The sequence below is a fragment of the Sorex fumeus genome, unplaced genomic scaffold (assembly GCF_029834395.1).
Source record: "Sorex fumeus unplaced genomic scaffold, SorFum_2.1 ptg000030l, whole genome shotgun sequence".
Classification (NCBI taxonomy): Eukaryota; Metazoa; Chordata; class Mammalia; order Eulipotyphla; family Soricidae; genus Sorex; species Sorex fumeus.
Genome location: NW_026606087.1, coordinates 18,368,764 through 18,380,898, shown reverse-complemented (window position 1 = coordinate 18,380,898; position 12,135 = coordinate 18,368,764). Strand labels below are relative to the sequence as shown.

General features: G+C 38.5%; 1 protein-coding gene across 1 annotated transcript in view; it reads left to right on the top strand.

Annotated features, from left to right (window-relative positions):
* The window catches only part of C2CD3 (C2 domain containing 3 centriole elongation regulator), a 133,754-nt gene that overhangs the window by 30,571 nt on the left and 91,048 nt on the right, over nt 1–12,135 (top strand). The window contains exons 11-14 of the mRNA XM_056115984.1: nt 316–428; nt 4,171–4,289; nt 9,032–9,154; nt 11,084–11,581. Coding sequence (XP_055971959.1) covers nt 316–428; nt 4,171–4,289; nt 9,032–9,154; nt 11,084–11,581 — 853 coding nt within the window. The remainder of the gene's footprint in view (nt 1–315; nt 429–4,170; nt 4,290–9,031; nt 9,155–11,083; nt 11,582–12,135) is intronic.

Here is a 12,135-nt window from a genome sequence, read left to right as displayed (position 1 = left end):
TTGTCTGGCAAGCAATATATATTTATTTTTTATTTATAAAAAATATTTATATTTATAAATATATATACACATATCTATATTTATCGGGCTGGAGCAACAGTACTGTGGGTAGGGAGTTTGCCTCGCACACTGGAGACCCAGGTTCAACCTCCAGCATTCTATATGTGTCCAGTATACCATCAGGGGTAATTCCTGAGTGCAGAACCATCAGTAGCCGCTGAACATCGCCAGGCATGACCCAAAAAAGGGGAAAAAAAAAGTTTGTTGATTAGGTTTGCTTTTAAATCACTTTCTCTGTGTGTCTTGCTTTTTCAGCACCTTCTTTGTGAAATACCATTTTCCTGTGGGCTTTTCCAAAAGTGGAGTGGGAAAGACAGCTTTGGTCACTGAGGTTGTTCGACTTGCATCCAGTAAGATTATAGATGGAGGTAAGAAAAAGATTGGTTTTCTACTCCTTACATATTTTGACTCTGAAAGATTTTCATATGTCAAAGAATCCTAGAGCTAGAATGAATTTTGAAATAAACCTAGTCTAATTACTTTTTTATGTGAAAAAATTTGCTGACAACTCTCCTTACATAAGACATGTTCTTTCAACTACTGCCATTTTCTCTCCTTTTTTCAAAAAAGAGCTTTTCAAGATATAGTTCATATGCCATGTAATTCACACATTTTTTTTAGCATATAACTCAGTGGAGTTATTTTGGTTTTTTTATGGGATTCACAGCATTGTGCAACCATTTCGACAGTCCTAGTTTAGAATTAATTCCCCCCAGAAGAAATTCTGGGCCTCCTATTGGTCAATATGTTCATGTTTAAGTTATTTTCAATATTTTGCCATATTAAAAAATTAAATACTCTTACACAAACATTTCTCACCTCTTAATATGTCTAACTCATACATTAAAGCTACCTTTTAAAAACAACTTCTTATATAATTTAATACACTCATATGAGATACATTATTTAAGTTTCCCATGACCTCAACAAAGAATTAGAGCATTTAAGTTTTTTCTTATACTTACTTTTTTGTGTGTGCTCACATTATCAGTAACAACAGAAACTGCTGTAGAAGAATATGGAATTGATCCTGTGTGCTGAAAATAAATATGTTTATGGAACTTTAATATAATTAAAATATTTTTATCAAATCCCCATATGCAAAAACCAATTTTTGGATGGGCTGGAGAGATAAATAGTACAGGGATTAAGAAGTTTGCTTTACATGCATTTTACTCTAGGTTATCCCCGGCTCTGCATACGGTTCTGAGTATAAGCAATGATCCTTGAGCAAAAAGCCAGAGTATGTATAACCAGGAGTGGCAAAGGAAAAAAAAGAAATTTTTTTTCCGCCTTAACTTTTACCCTTTTACCTATGTAACATATGATGACTCTCTTGAGTTTCAGTTTTCCTATCTATAAAATTGAGACAACAGTTAAGCACATTAATTTCAGAGTCGGAGAAATAGCACACTGGGTAAAGAACTTGCCTTTCATGAGGCTGGCCTAGATTTGACCCTCAGCACTGCAGTTATTCCTCGAGCACTACCAGGAGTGATCCCTAAGCACAAAGCCAGAATTAAGCCCTGAGCAAGCCAAGTGTGACCCCAATAAACCCCCACCCCCACCCCCCAAAAAAAAACCTTAAATTTCATGAGTACCTACAAAGCAAGAACTATCTATGAGTGTTGGCATTAATGAACAAATGGTTAATGCAAAAGCATTAAACTCATTTAAAATAGCTTATATTAGTTGTAGCCCATATTTGGGGGACATTAAAATATGTGCCATGTACTCTATTCAGTATTTTACATATACTTTAAGTACACATACACATACGGATGATGAAGGAGGTACTAAAGCATTGAACAATTAAGCAACTTGTCTAAAAATTCACAACTAGTTTTGTGGTAGAACTTGAATTTTAATCTAGAACTTTTTTGATTCCAAATTATGTACACGTAGTTCATAGGCTTGTATATTATTATTGTTGACTATGCCAGTTGAGTGTTCCCCATATTCTTCTGAAAAGGTCATGTGGAAAGTATGAAATACTCAAGCCAAGAATTGGAAAGAGTATATGACATACTAATTGTGGCCTTAACTTAATCCCTTTTGCCTAGGAAGGCCTCTCTTTACTATAATATGGCTTCAGAATGGGTACTTTCAGGGTTTCTTCCAACTCTTTAAAATAATTTTCTGTGGGCCATTGTTAACTATTTGCTTGACTTTGGTCTTCCAGTATTGCCTTATCTCCTGTTTTATGAACTGTTTGGGGGCTTACCAAGCAGTGCACAGTGCTTACTGAGAAACCACTTCTGCTGGGGCTCAATGAACCATATGTGATGATAGGGATTTAACCTGGGTTGGCCATATGCAAGACCAGCACCCTGCCTGCTGTACTATCTCTCCTGTCCTTAACTTATATTTTTAAATGCTTTTTTAAGCACTAGTAAACAATAATAGGGGCTGGAGTGATAGTACAGCGGGTAAGGTATTTGCCTTGCATGTGGCCAACCTGGGTTCAGTCCCCGGCATCCCAGATGGTCCCCCGCCAGGACCATCAGGGGTAATTCCTGAGTGCAGAGTCAGCAATAACCAACCCCTCAGCATCACTGGATGTGACCCAAAGAGTCAAAAATAAAAACTAAAAATAAGAACAAATAAAGTTATATGGTAATAGTCTAAAAATATACAAAGAGAAATCTTAGCAGCACCAATTTAATCTATTTGTACATATGGGTTTTACAGCATCCAAAATGCACTTTACAGCTATTAACTCGTCAGTTGGCTAAGCAGACCAGAGAGGCTTAGGTATTTATTTCTTTCCTTTTCCCCTTGTAGGACAAATGAGGTAAACAAGTAGGTTCCTAGGGCCCAGATCTTTGTTTACAGTCCCTTTGAATGACTTCACATAGCAAGGTGAAGATCCTGTCCATGAAACTGAGGGAAGCACAAAAGCAAAAATTAACATGGCAAAGATGAATTGATCTGTAGGTCAGCGTGGTACTTTGAGTGAATGCTAGGAATGGCGGATTCTCTCTATAATCGGGCCTTTTGTCAGAGTTTTTCAGAGTTTTTAAAAGTGAATGGACAGGAATATTATTTGTAGATAAATTGTTTCTAATGTGGTCACTAGTAATTCAAATAACTAGAATTTTTGCTTATATTCTTAGATTCTAGTTCCAAATGTCTTTATTTTAAATGAGCACGAACTCAAATGCCACCATCACCATGTCCCTTTCATTATGACAGAAATGTCCCTTTGTAATACAACAGAAACTCCTTTCCATCCGAGAAACAGACCCTACCCTGCCTAACACTACTAATATCAGCTAGTGTCTCTACTCTGAAGTAGAAATCCCCTCTTCAGCCAGAGGATAAAGTCCTTTTCATTATTGCAGTTCTATATTAAGTTCTTCTATTCAGTTATTCCTCATTGCCCCACCTCCAAAATCCTTGAGTTGGACCAGAGAGAGTCGGACCAGAGAGAGAGCTGAATATATGCTTTTCATGCAGGGGACCCAGATTTAATTCCCAGTACCACACGGTTCCCCTATCCTCTACCAGAACTTTTTTTTTTGTTTGTTTGTTTTTTTTTGTTTTTGAATCACACCCGGTGATGCTTGGAGGCGTTACTCCTTACTCAGGAATTTACTCCTGGTGGTGTTCAGGGGACCATTTGGGATGCTGAGGATCAAGCCCCGGTTGGCCATGTGCAAGGCAAATGCCTTTCCCGTTGTACTGTTGCTCCAGCTGCATAGAAACTTCTGAGTTGCAAAGCTGAGAGTAGCCCCTGACACCGCCCATGTGGCCCTAAAAACAAAATAGTAAACTAAAATAAAAACAGTAAGTCATATTACCTCCCATCCAATGCCATCCAATGAAGCATATGATACACCAAATCATGTATTCATAGACTTGACATTCATTTCTCAAAACAGAGCACCATAACCCTGCTTATTGTTCATGTACTATGCACAGGGCTTCCCTTCAACACTGCTGTATTAGACTTCCAACTGTATTTCTGTGAAAGTATTCTCTAGTACTAGATTCCTGAGAGAGATTTTCATTAAGTTTTAAAAGAGAGTTGGGTAGTGTTAGGCCAGAACTGAGGATCTTCTAGTTGAGGGGCTTGACATGGTTTTATATATCTGGTTCTCATTACAGTGGTGAAATTCCAGCAGCGGTCTGTGTTTCCAGTACAGTTTGGTGGTCCAATGATAGAACACTGGTGGAATTCCAGCCTCATTTTCCAAATTTACACAAAGAATGCCCCACAGAAAAAGGTACTTCAATTGATTTTGACTGTTGCCTTACCAATACACCCAGGTTTTGGAATATACTCAAAATACAATTTTTGTATTTTTAGAATTATAATTTTTGAATTATAATTGTAGATGTTGGCCACACGACATCTCATACTGTTCATAACAAGCAATAAATTATTTATCATCTGCCTATGGGGTAGGCTTGGATGGTGGTGGGAAAATTTGAAATAATGGTGATGAGAAGGTGTAATGGTGTTAGGATTGATGTTGAAATGTTGAATGTAGGGGCCAGAGTGATAGGACAGTGGGTAAAGTGTTTGCCTTGCACATGGCCAACTTGGGTTCAATCCCTGTAATCCCATATGGTCCCCGAGCAATGCCAGGAGTAATTCCTGAGCATAGAGCCAGGAGTAACCCCTGAGCATCACCAGGTGTGATCCAAGAAAAGACAAAAAAAAAATATTTGCAGCACATGCTGGTTAAAAAGAGAGACAGAGGGAGGGAGGGAGGGAGGGAGGAAGGAAGGAAGGAAGGAAGGAAGGAAGGAAGGGAGGGAGGGAGGGAGGGAGGAAGGAAGGAAGGAAGGAAGGAAGGAAGGAAGGAAGGAAGGAAGGAAGATTGAATGTAAAACAATTAATGTTAACAACTTTATGAAAATAAAATTGAAAAAAAATTTTTAATTGTGGAGTTTATGCCTGCTTCAGTCAGCTTAATAAGTGGCTGAATAAACAGTAGTACCCCTACATTAAAAACAAAAAAATTAAAGTCATGCCTCAGCTAGGGTCTTTAGGGTCAAACAATACTAACACTTATGATTGTTTCTTATTATTTACAATTTGTTTTTTGTTTGTCATGTTATGCTAAGAGGTTCTACCAAAATCATTACAGCAACTCGGAATTATGTGCATTATAATCTTTATTTTATGAATGAAAATAAACTAAGATTAATAAAGTTAAGATTGCCCAAATTAATAAAAGATAAAATTAGATTACCACAAGTCCTCTTATTCCTTAGTCTCTTAGATCCTAAATTGTTAATCTTTGATGTTTTCTTTTGCAGATAATTAACCTTTAGCTAATAACTTAGACTATTACCCTTAATTTGAAACTCTACTTTCTGTGTACATGAGACTGTATAAGGTGTCGGGCTCAGGCCCAAAGTAATAGAATGCTTAGCAGTTTTGTTTTGTGTGTGTCTATTTTTTATAGAGGCCACATCCAGTGTTGGGAGCGACACAGAGAGTTAAGGACTCATGTCTCCCTTAGATGGAGATAAGGACATTCATTTTAGCATATGAATTCCTCAGTTCCTAGTATAGTTATTTTGACTATACTAGTTGCAGCTGTATAAAATCTATTTGATTTAAACAAGATAGCAGTTTTTACTTCCTTTATAATCTTTAACTTCCCCTTGTATGGGTAGCATTAGGAATATATCTTGTTTTCTCTTTTGCTTGTTTGATTTTCCAGAGGATATAAATATTATATATATTATTTTTTGAAAAAATAGGAAGGAGGAGGAATCGGATAATTATATAAGCATATGACAGATTCAAAACACTTGGGGCTTGATTGATAGTGGACTAGTGGGTAGGGCATTTTGCCTTGCACACAGTGGCCCAGGTTCAATCTCCAGTGTCCCATATGGTCCCCTAAGCAGTGCTGGAAATGGTTTTGATTACAAAGCCAGGAGTAACCGCTGAGCATCTCCAGGTGTGGCCCAAAACCAAAAAACAACGAAAAAGGGGGCGGGGTGATAGTACACAGCTAACCTGGGTTTGATTCCTGGTCCTTCCTGGTGGTGATATGGCCCTTCATCACCACCAGGAGTAATTTCTGAGTGCAGAGCCAGGAGTAATCCCTGAGCACTGCCAGGTGTGGCCCAAAAGTCAAAAATAAATACATAAATTGAATTACTTATTTCATTATTTCTTTCCGTTTTAACAGACTTGTGTTTTTTTCATTCAAAACTTGAAAAAAAAATTTTTTAATGAAGGGCTTGCTTACTCCCAGCAATGCTCAAAGTACTAAGGTACTCCTGGTACAGTGCTTGCAGGTTGCACACTGTGATAGATTCCTGGCTCAGGAGACCTGTGCCAGGGATAGAACTTAGAGCTCTTACATGCAAAGCATGCACTCAGGCATTTTGAGCCATCACCCCAGCCCTGAAAAATATGTTTAAAAGGCAAACCTTTCCAATAGTGCCTTAACTAAGAAATAATCATTCTTAGTATTTATGTGGGCTGGAGCGGTAGCACAGTGGGTAGGGCATTTGCCTTGCACGCGGCTGACCCGGGTTCGATTCCTCTGCCCCTCTCAGAGAGCTCAGCAAGCTACCGAGAGTATCTTGCCTGCATGGCAAAGCCTGACAAGCTACCCGTGACGTACTCGATATGCCAAACACAGTAACAACAAGGCTCACAGTTTGTTGTAAGATGTTACTGGTGCCCACTCAAGCAAATTGACGAACAACGGGAGGACAGTGCTATAGTGCTACAGTATTTATGTGTATCTTTGTTTTTTTCAATGCAATATATTATACACATAAATATTAAGAGAATTTTTATGTCTTTTTTTTTCTTTTCATTGAAATAGTAGGGGCCGGTGTGATAATACAATGTGTAGAGCATTTGCCTTGCACACAGCTCACCAGGTTCAATTCCTGGCATCCCATATGTTCCCTCAAGCACTACCCGGAGTAATTCCTGAACATACAACCTGGAGTAACCCCTGAGCATTGTTGGGTGTAGCCCAAAAGCCAGAAAATAAATAAATAAAATTAGCATTATGATATTTCAGGTGGGCATCGTTTATACAATCAGTTTTTACCCTGATTTACTTTTGGTTTGGAGTCACACCCAGCAGTGCTCAAGGCTCACTCCTGCCGCTGCTCAGGGGACCATTTGGGGTGCCAGGGAATCAAATCCGGCTCAGCCACATATAGTGCCCTACCTGCTGTACTATCTCTCTAGCTCTGGCCTTATTTTTTTACTTTAACTTTGCCTTAAAAGTTTTCATTTTTTCCAAAAATTGATTTACTCTTTCCCAATTTTATAAATATTTGAAAGGTACCCTATATATAATTTGGGGTTTTTTTTGGTTTTTGGTTTTTGGGTCATACCCGGCGATGCTCAGGGGTTACTTCTGGCTCTACACTCAGGAATTACTCCTGACGGTGCTCGGGGGACCATATGGGATGCTGGGAATCGAACCCAGGTCAGCCACATGCAAGGCAAGCGCCCTACCCACTGTGCTATTGCTCCAGCCCCGAAAGGTACCCTATATATAATTTGATGCCATATTTTAATCTGACATAACAAATGTTCATCTTATTTCAGACTTAGTAGATATCATTTTAATGATTGCATATTAACCATTGTAAGAATGTACTATAGTTTATCTCCAATTATTGGACATGTAGTTATATGTATTTGTATATAAGCTTTTATATATTGTTTTTTCCTATAGTACAAATTTACAGAAGTAGAATAATATACCAAGAATATGAATATTTAAGCTATTTGTATTTAATAACAAATTTGCTGTCCAAAATTATTATCATCTTATCATACCATCATACATTATATCCTGTTTTTTTTTTTATAGATTTTATATGTTCAGGGGTTTTTTTGTATGTTTCTTAGTTATTGTAGCAAAATTGGTTTTGGGGTTTTTTGTTTGTTGGTTGGTTTGGTTTAATTGTGGGGCCTAACCTAGTGGTGCTCAGGGATAACTCCTGGATCTGCACTCGGGATTTACACCTAACGGTACTCGAGGGATGATATGGGATGCTGGGGATCAAATCCAGATTAGCTGCATGCAAGCCAAGCATCCTACCTGCCAACCCCAAAATTGTATGTCTAAATTTAATTGGAGGTGGGGTCGGAATGATAGTACAGTGAGTAGTATGTTTGCCTTGCACATAGCCGATCTAGGTTTGATGCTCAGCATTCTATATGATTCCCCCATGCACCACCAGGAGTAATTCTCAAGTGCAGGGCCAGGAATAACCCCTGAGCATCGCCAGGTCTCACCCAAAAAGAAAAAAAAATTACCTATTTTTAAGAGTTTAATTGGAAATTTTTTGTTAACAACTTCTTTTGGTTTGTGTTTGGGCCACATCCCATGGTGTTTAGGGCTTACTCCTGGCTCTGCACTTGGGAATTCCAATTAATCCTGGCAATGCTCAGGAGATGGGGGAGGTCATACGGAGTGCAGGGAATTGACCCAGCTGGCCACATTTAAAGCAAGCTCTTAACCCACTGTAAAGTCTTTCCAGCCCCTTTGAAGTACTCTTAAAATAGGAAAGGGGACTGGACAGTTCAGTGAATGGAGTGGATGCTTTGTACCCTGGTTTGAACCCTGAGCACCAACCAACCCAGTATTATTACCCTTTGAGTCTCTGCACTAAGACTGTATTAACCTTTGAGGACCAGTAGGTGGAGCCTTAACATAAACAAAGAGAAAACTAGAACCAAGTACAAGAAATAGCTCAAAGGATGAGCACAAGTTTTGCATGCCAGATGCCTTAGTTTGATCCCCAGTCCCCCTAGTCCCCACCCAAAAAAAGGAAAACCAGAAGATAGTGAAGCCCAAAATGGAACCAAATATGATACATTTATTTGACTTCACAAATAATTTATCAAATGATTGAGCTGTTTACTTCATCAACCACTCATGTACAAAGCCATTATTACTTCAGTTAGATTCCCCTTTGGATTTGCTCTAATTTAACTAAGTTTTTCCTTTCCTCCTTTCAGCCAGAAGTTACTGGATCAGCATCACTACCTTTGCGCGCTGTCATTCAGTCTGAGCTACTTTCTTTTAGTAAGCCCCTTCCGGTGCAGCAGGAAGATTGTCAGAGTTCACTTGGCCCTCTCAAGGTACATAGATGTACATGCAACTAATCAGTTATTTGCAGTCATGTATTACTGGCTGTAGCCGTGAAAAAGAAAATTGGGGTCTCTGCTCTTATACCCTTATTAAAATAGGGCAACAGTAGTGACTGTGTGTATAAAAAAAACATGAATGTAAACACCTTTGTAACAATGTTGCTTGAACTATAATAAGTAAATAAAAATTAAGACAAAAAAAAACATGGCAAGGAATTATGCTATAAAGGAAATTTTTTTTTATTATTTATTTATTTATTTATTGAATCACTGTGGGAAAGGTTACAAAGCTTTCAGGTTTATGTCTCAGTCATGCAAATATCAAACACATTTCCCTTTACCAATACTTATTTTTTCCCATGAAGAACCCCAATAAAACCCCACCCCCCACCCCTCCCCGTCCCTGTGAGGCAGATGAATTCTAGTTAACACTCTATCCGCTTTGATTAGATTGTTTCAATAAAAGATTCACCACTATTATTTAGAGTTTACCCCCCCCCCCCAAATCAGACATGCTGAAAAAGCATTGTGAAGTGATTTGCTTTCTCCAGCTGGGTTCAAGAATTAAATGTTGGTTTTGGATTTCTGCTATTTTACTTATTGACCCTGGAAGTATTTCTACTGAAAGTCAGATAGTTAAGAAATTGGTTTCTGTGTTCTGGAGTCGTGGCCGTGCTGGAGAGCCGCTCGTGGGGGGCAACTGGTGGCCTCGGTAGGCCGTGAAGGGCGGAGCGAAATGCCCCCCTTCCCATGAGGTTTTAGTCGCCCCCACACTCCCGGCTCATACCTGCTGTCCACAAGGCTCCCATGTGGCCGCCATCTTTCTTTCCAGAGAGGAGAGGGCGAAGCTATAAAGGAAATTAACAGCAACAATGAGATAGTTCCTGGGAGAAAGTAGGAGACTGGCTATGTCATCTCTAAGAAGGTGACATTTGGGATTTTATTTGAGGATTGAGAGCCAGTCCACCTTGCTGCTTTTAGTAATGGGTACATTTAGCTTTAAAGACTTGTATGACTATTATTGCAAAAGTAATACCATCAGTCTTTTGCTAGCAAAGTTTTACCTCTAATTTAAATTTTTTGATGTGTTTGTGATAACCAGGGGTTGAACCCAGGGTCTCAGATGCAGAGAATGTTATAGACATCATGCCTCTTTCGCCCTAAGTTCCTGTATGTTTCCAAAGAATAAGTTATTAGCATACATGACTTATAATAATTTAACATTGATACTATATATATATACACACACACAATCCATACTCAACTTTTACCATTTTGCCAATACTTCTCCACTTTGTATTTTTGCAGCCCACTATCATCCATTGCATTTAATTAATCTCCTTTAGTGTGTCGTTCTGTGGCCCTTCTTTGTCTTTGAGTATTGACACTTTTTTTGAATTAAAGACCAGTTTTTCTGTTGAAAGTCCTTGATGGGTCTCTACCTAAATCAGTGATTTCTGTGATGATTATAAAGATGCTTTTTATCCCCTGTTTATTTATTAATTAGCATTCTGGTATACTGAATAATTGACTCTTTCCTCATAATTATTTATATTGGTATGGACTTGGACTCTTCCATTACTCAAGGGTCCATAGTCTGTCTGTAGTATCATGATGCTGAGCTTGCCTTAGATTTGGCCAGCAAGAGCTCCTTCAGCAGATTCTATGTCCTTTCAGTCTGACTCCTTACTTTTCTGAGCATGTCCTTATTTTCTGACATAAGGGGATGTTCAGGTTCATCTGACTAATTGATTATCTGCTTAGCTTTTAATTCTGAATGGATTTGCCACCTTACTAGTATTCTTACTCTTAAAGCATTTGAGAATGAGATCGTCCCTAACAATCTGCTCTGCCTCTAGCTCCAAAATTCTAATTCTCATTCTAGAAGACATTCTTACTCCCCTCTTTTCTGTTTCATAGGTAACTGTGGAGCTTGTTCTAGATAACAAAGATTTTGCTGGTGTCACTACTAAACATAATAGCAAAACCCAACGTACCCTACTTGGTGCTCTTCTAAGCCCCGATAAGACGCTACCAGAACCTAGCCAACTTGCTTCCTGTATCAGAAATCCACAGAAGCTAGATCAGATTCATGAAGACACTGCAGATAAGGCACAGAACTTGGTACTAGCTGACCCAAAGTCACCACGTTCTGTTGTGCCAAATCTTTCAACAGACTTCGTAAATGTGCCCACCTCCCACCATTTTGTGAATCAGACAAATGGGTCATCAAAGGAGAATGCTTTGCTGTTGCATGTGCTGTTGATGGTGCCAGATGGGAAAGATTTCATTACTGGAGACTCCGAGAAACAACCACCATGCAATATTTATTTAAATTGCAAGCTCTTCAGCACAGAAGAAGTCGCCAAATCTGCCATCGCATGGGGCACAACACAACCAGTCTTTAACTTTTCTCAGGTAACTTGGTACATATCTTCTTCCGTATCCACAGGGGCTTATGAATGGGAGTAGGCTAGTATTTATTTAAATCATAATTCTGTCATAAAAGAAATCTAGAATGTTCGAACTGAGAGAAACTTTTATAATTAGCTGGTAGACACACCCAATCCTTTATTGGATGAAAAGAGGAAAAGATATTCCCAACATTTAAAATCATTTTGTCTTCTTTCTTTCTGTTCTGGTTTAGTTCACATGGTTTCCCACTTTGTTTTGCCTGAGTTTTCAGTTCTACTCCTTTCCACTTCTAACATTTGAACCAGTATACATCTTCCTTTTTCCATCTCTCCCATCTCTCCTCTTTTTAATTTGTGTATGCATTTCTTATTTATCCTTCACTTATTTCAGCATATATCTCACATGTTTTTTCTAAGAAATAGTGATACTATTGCTTAAATTGTTTTCCTGTTTTATTTTCATAACTATTTTCTTCTTCCTGGCTTCACAATTGCCCTTTTGATCCAGAGAGATAATACAATGAGTCACAGACATTCTAGATTCAACTTCGGCACCCT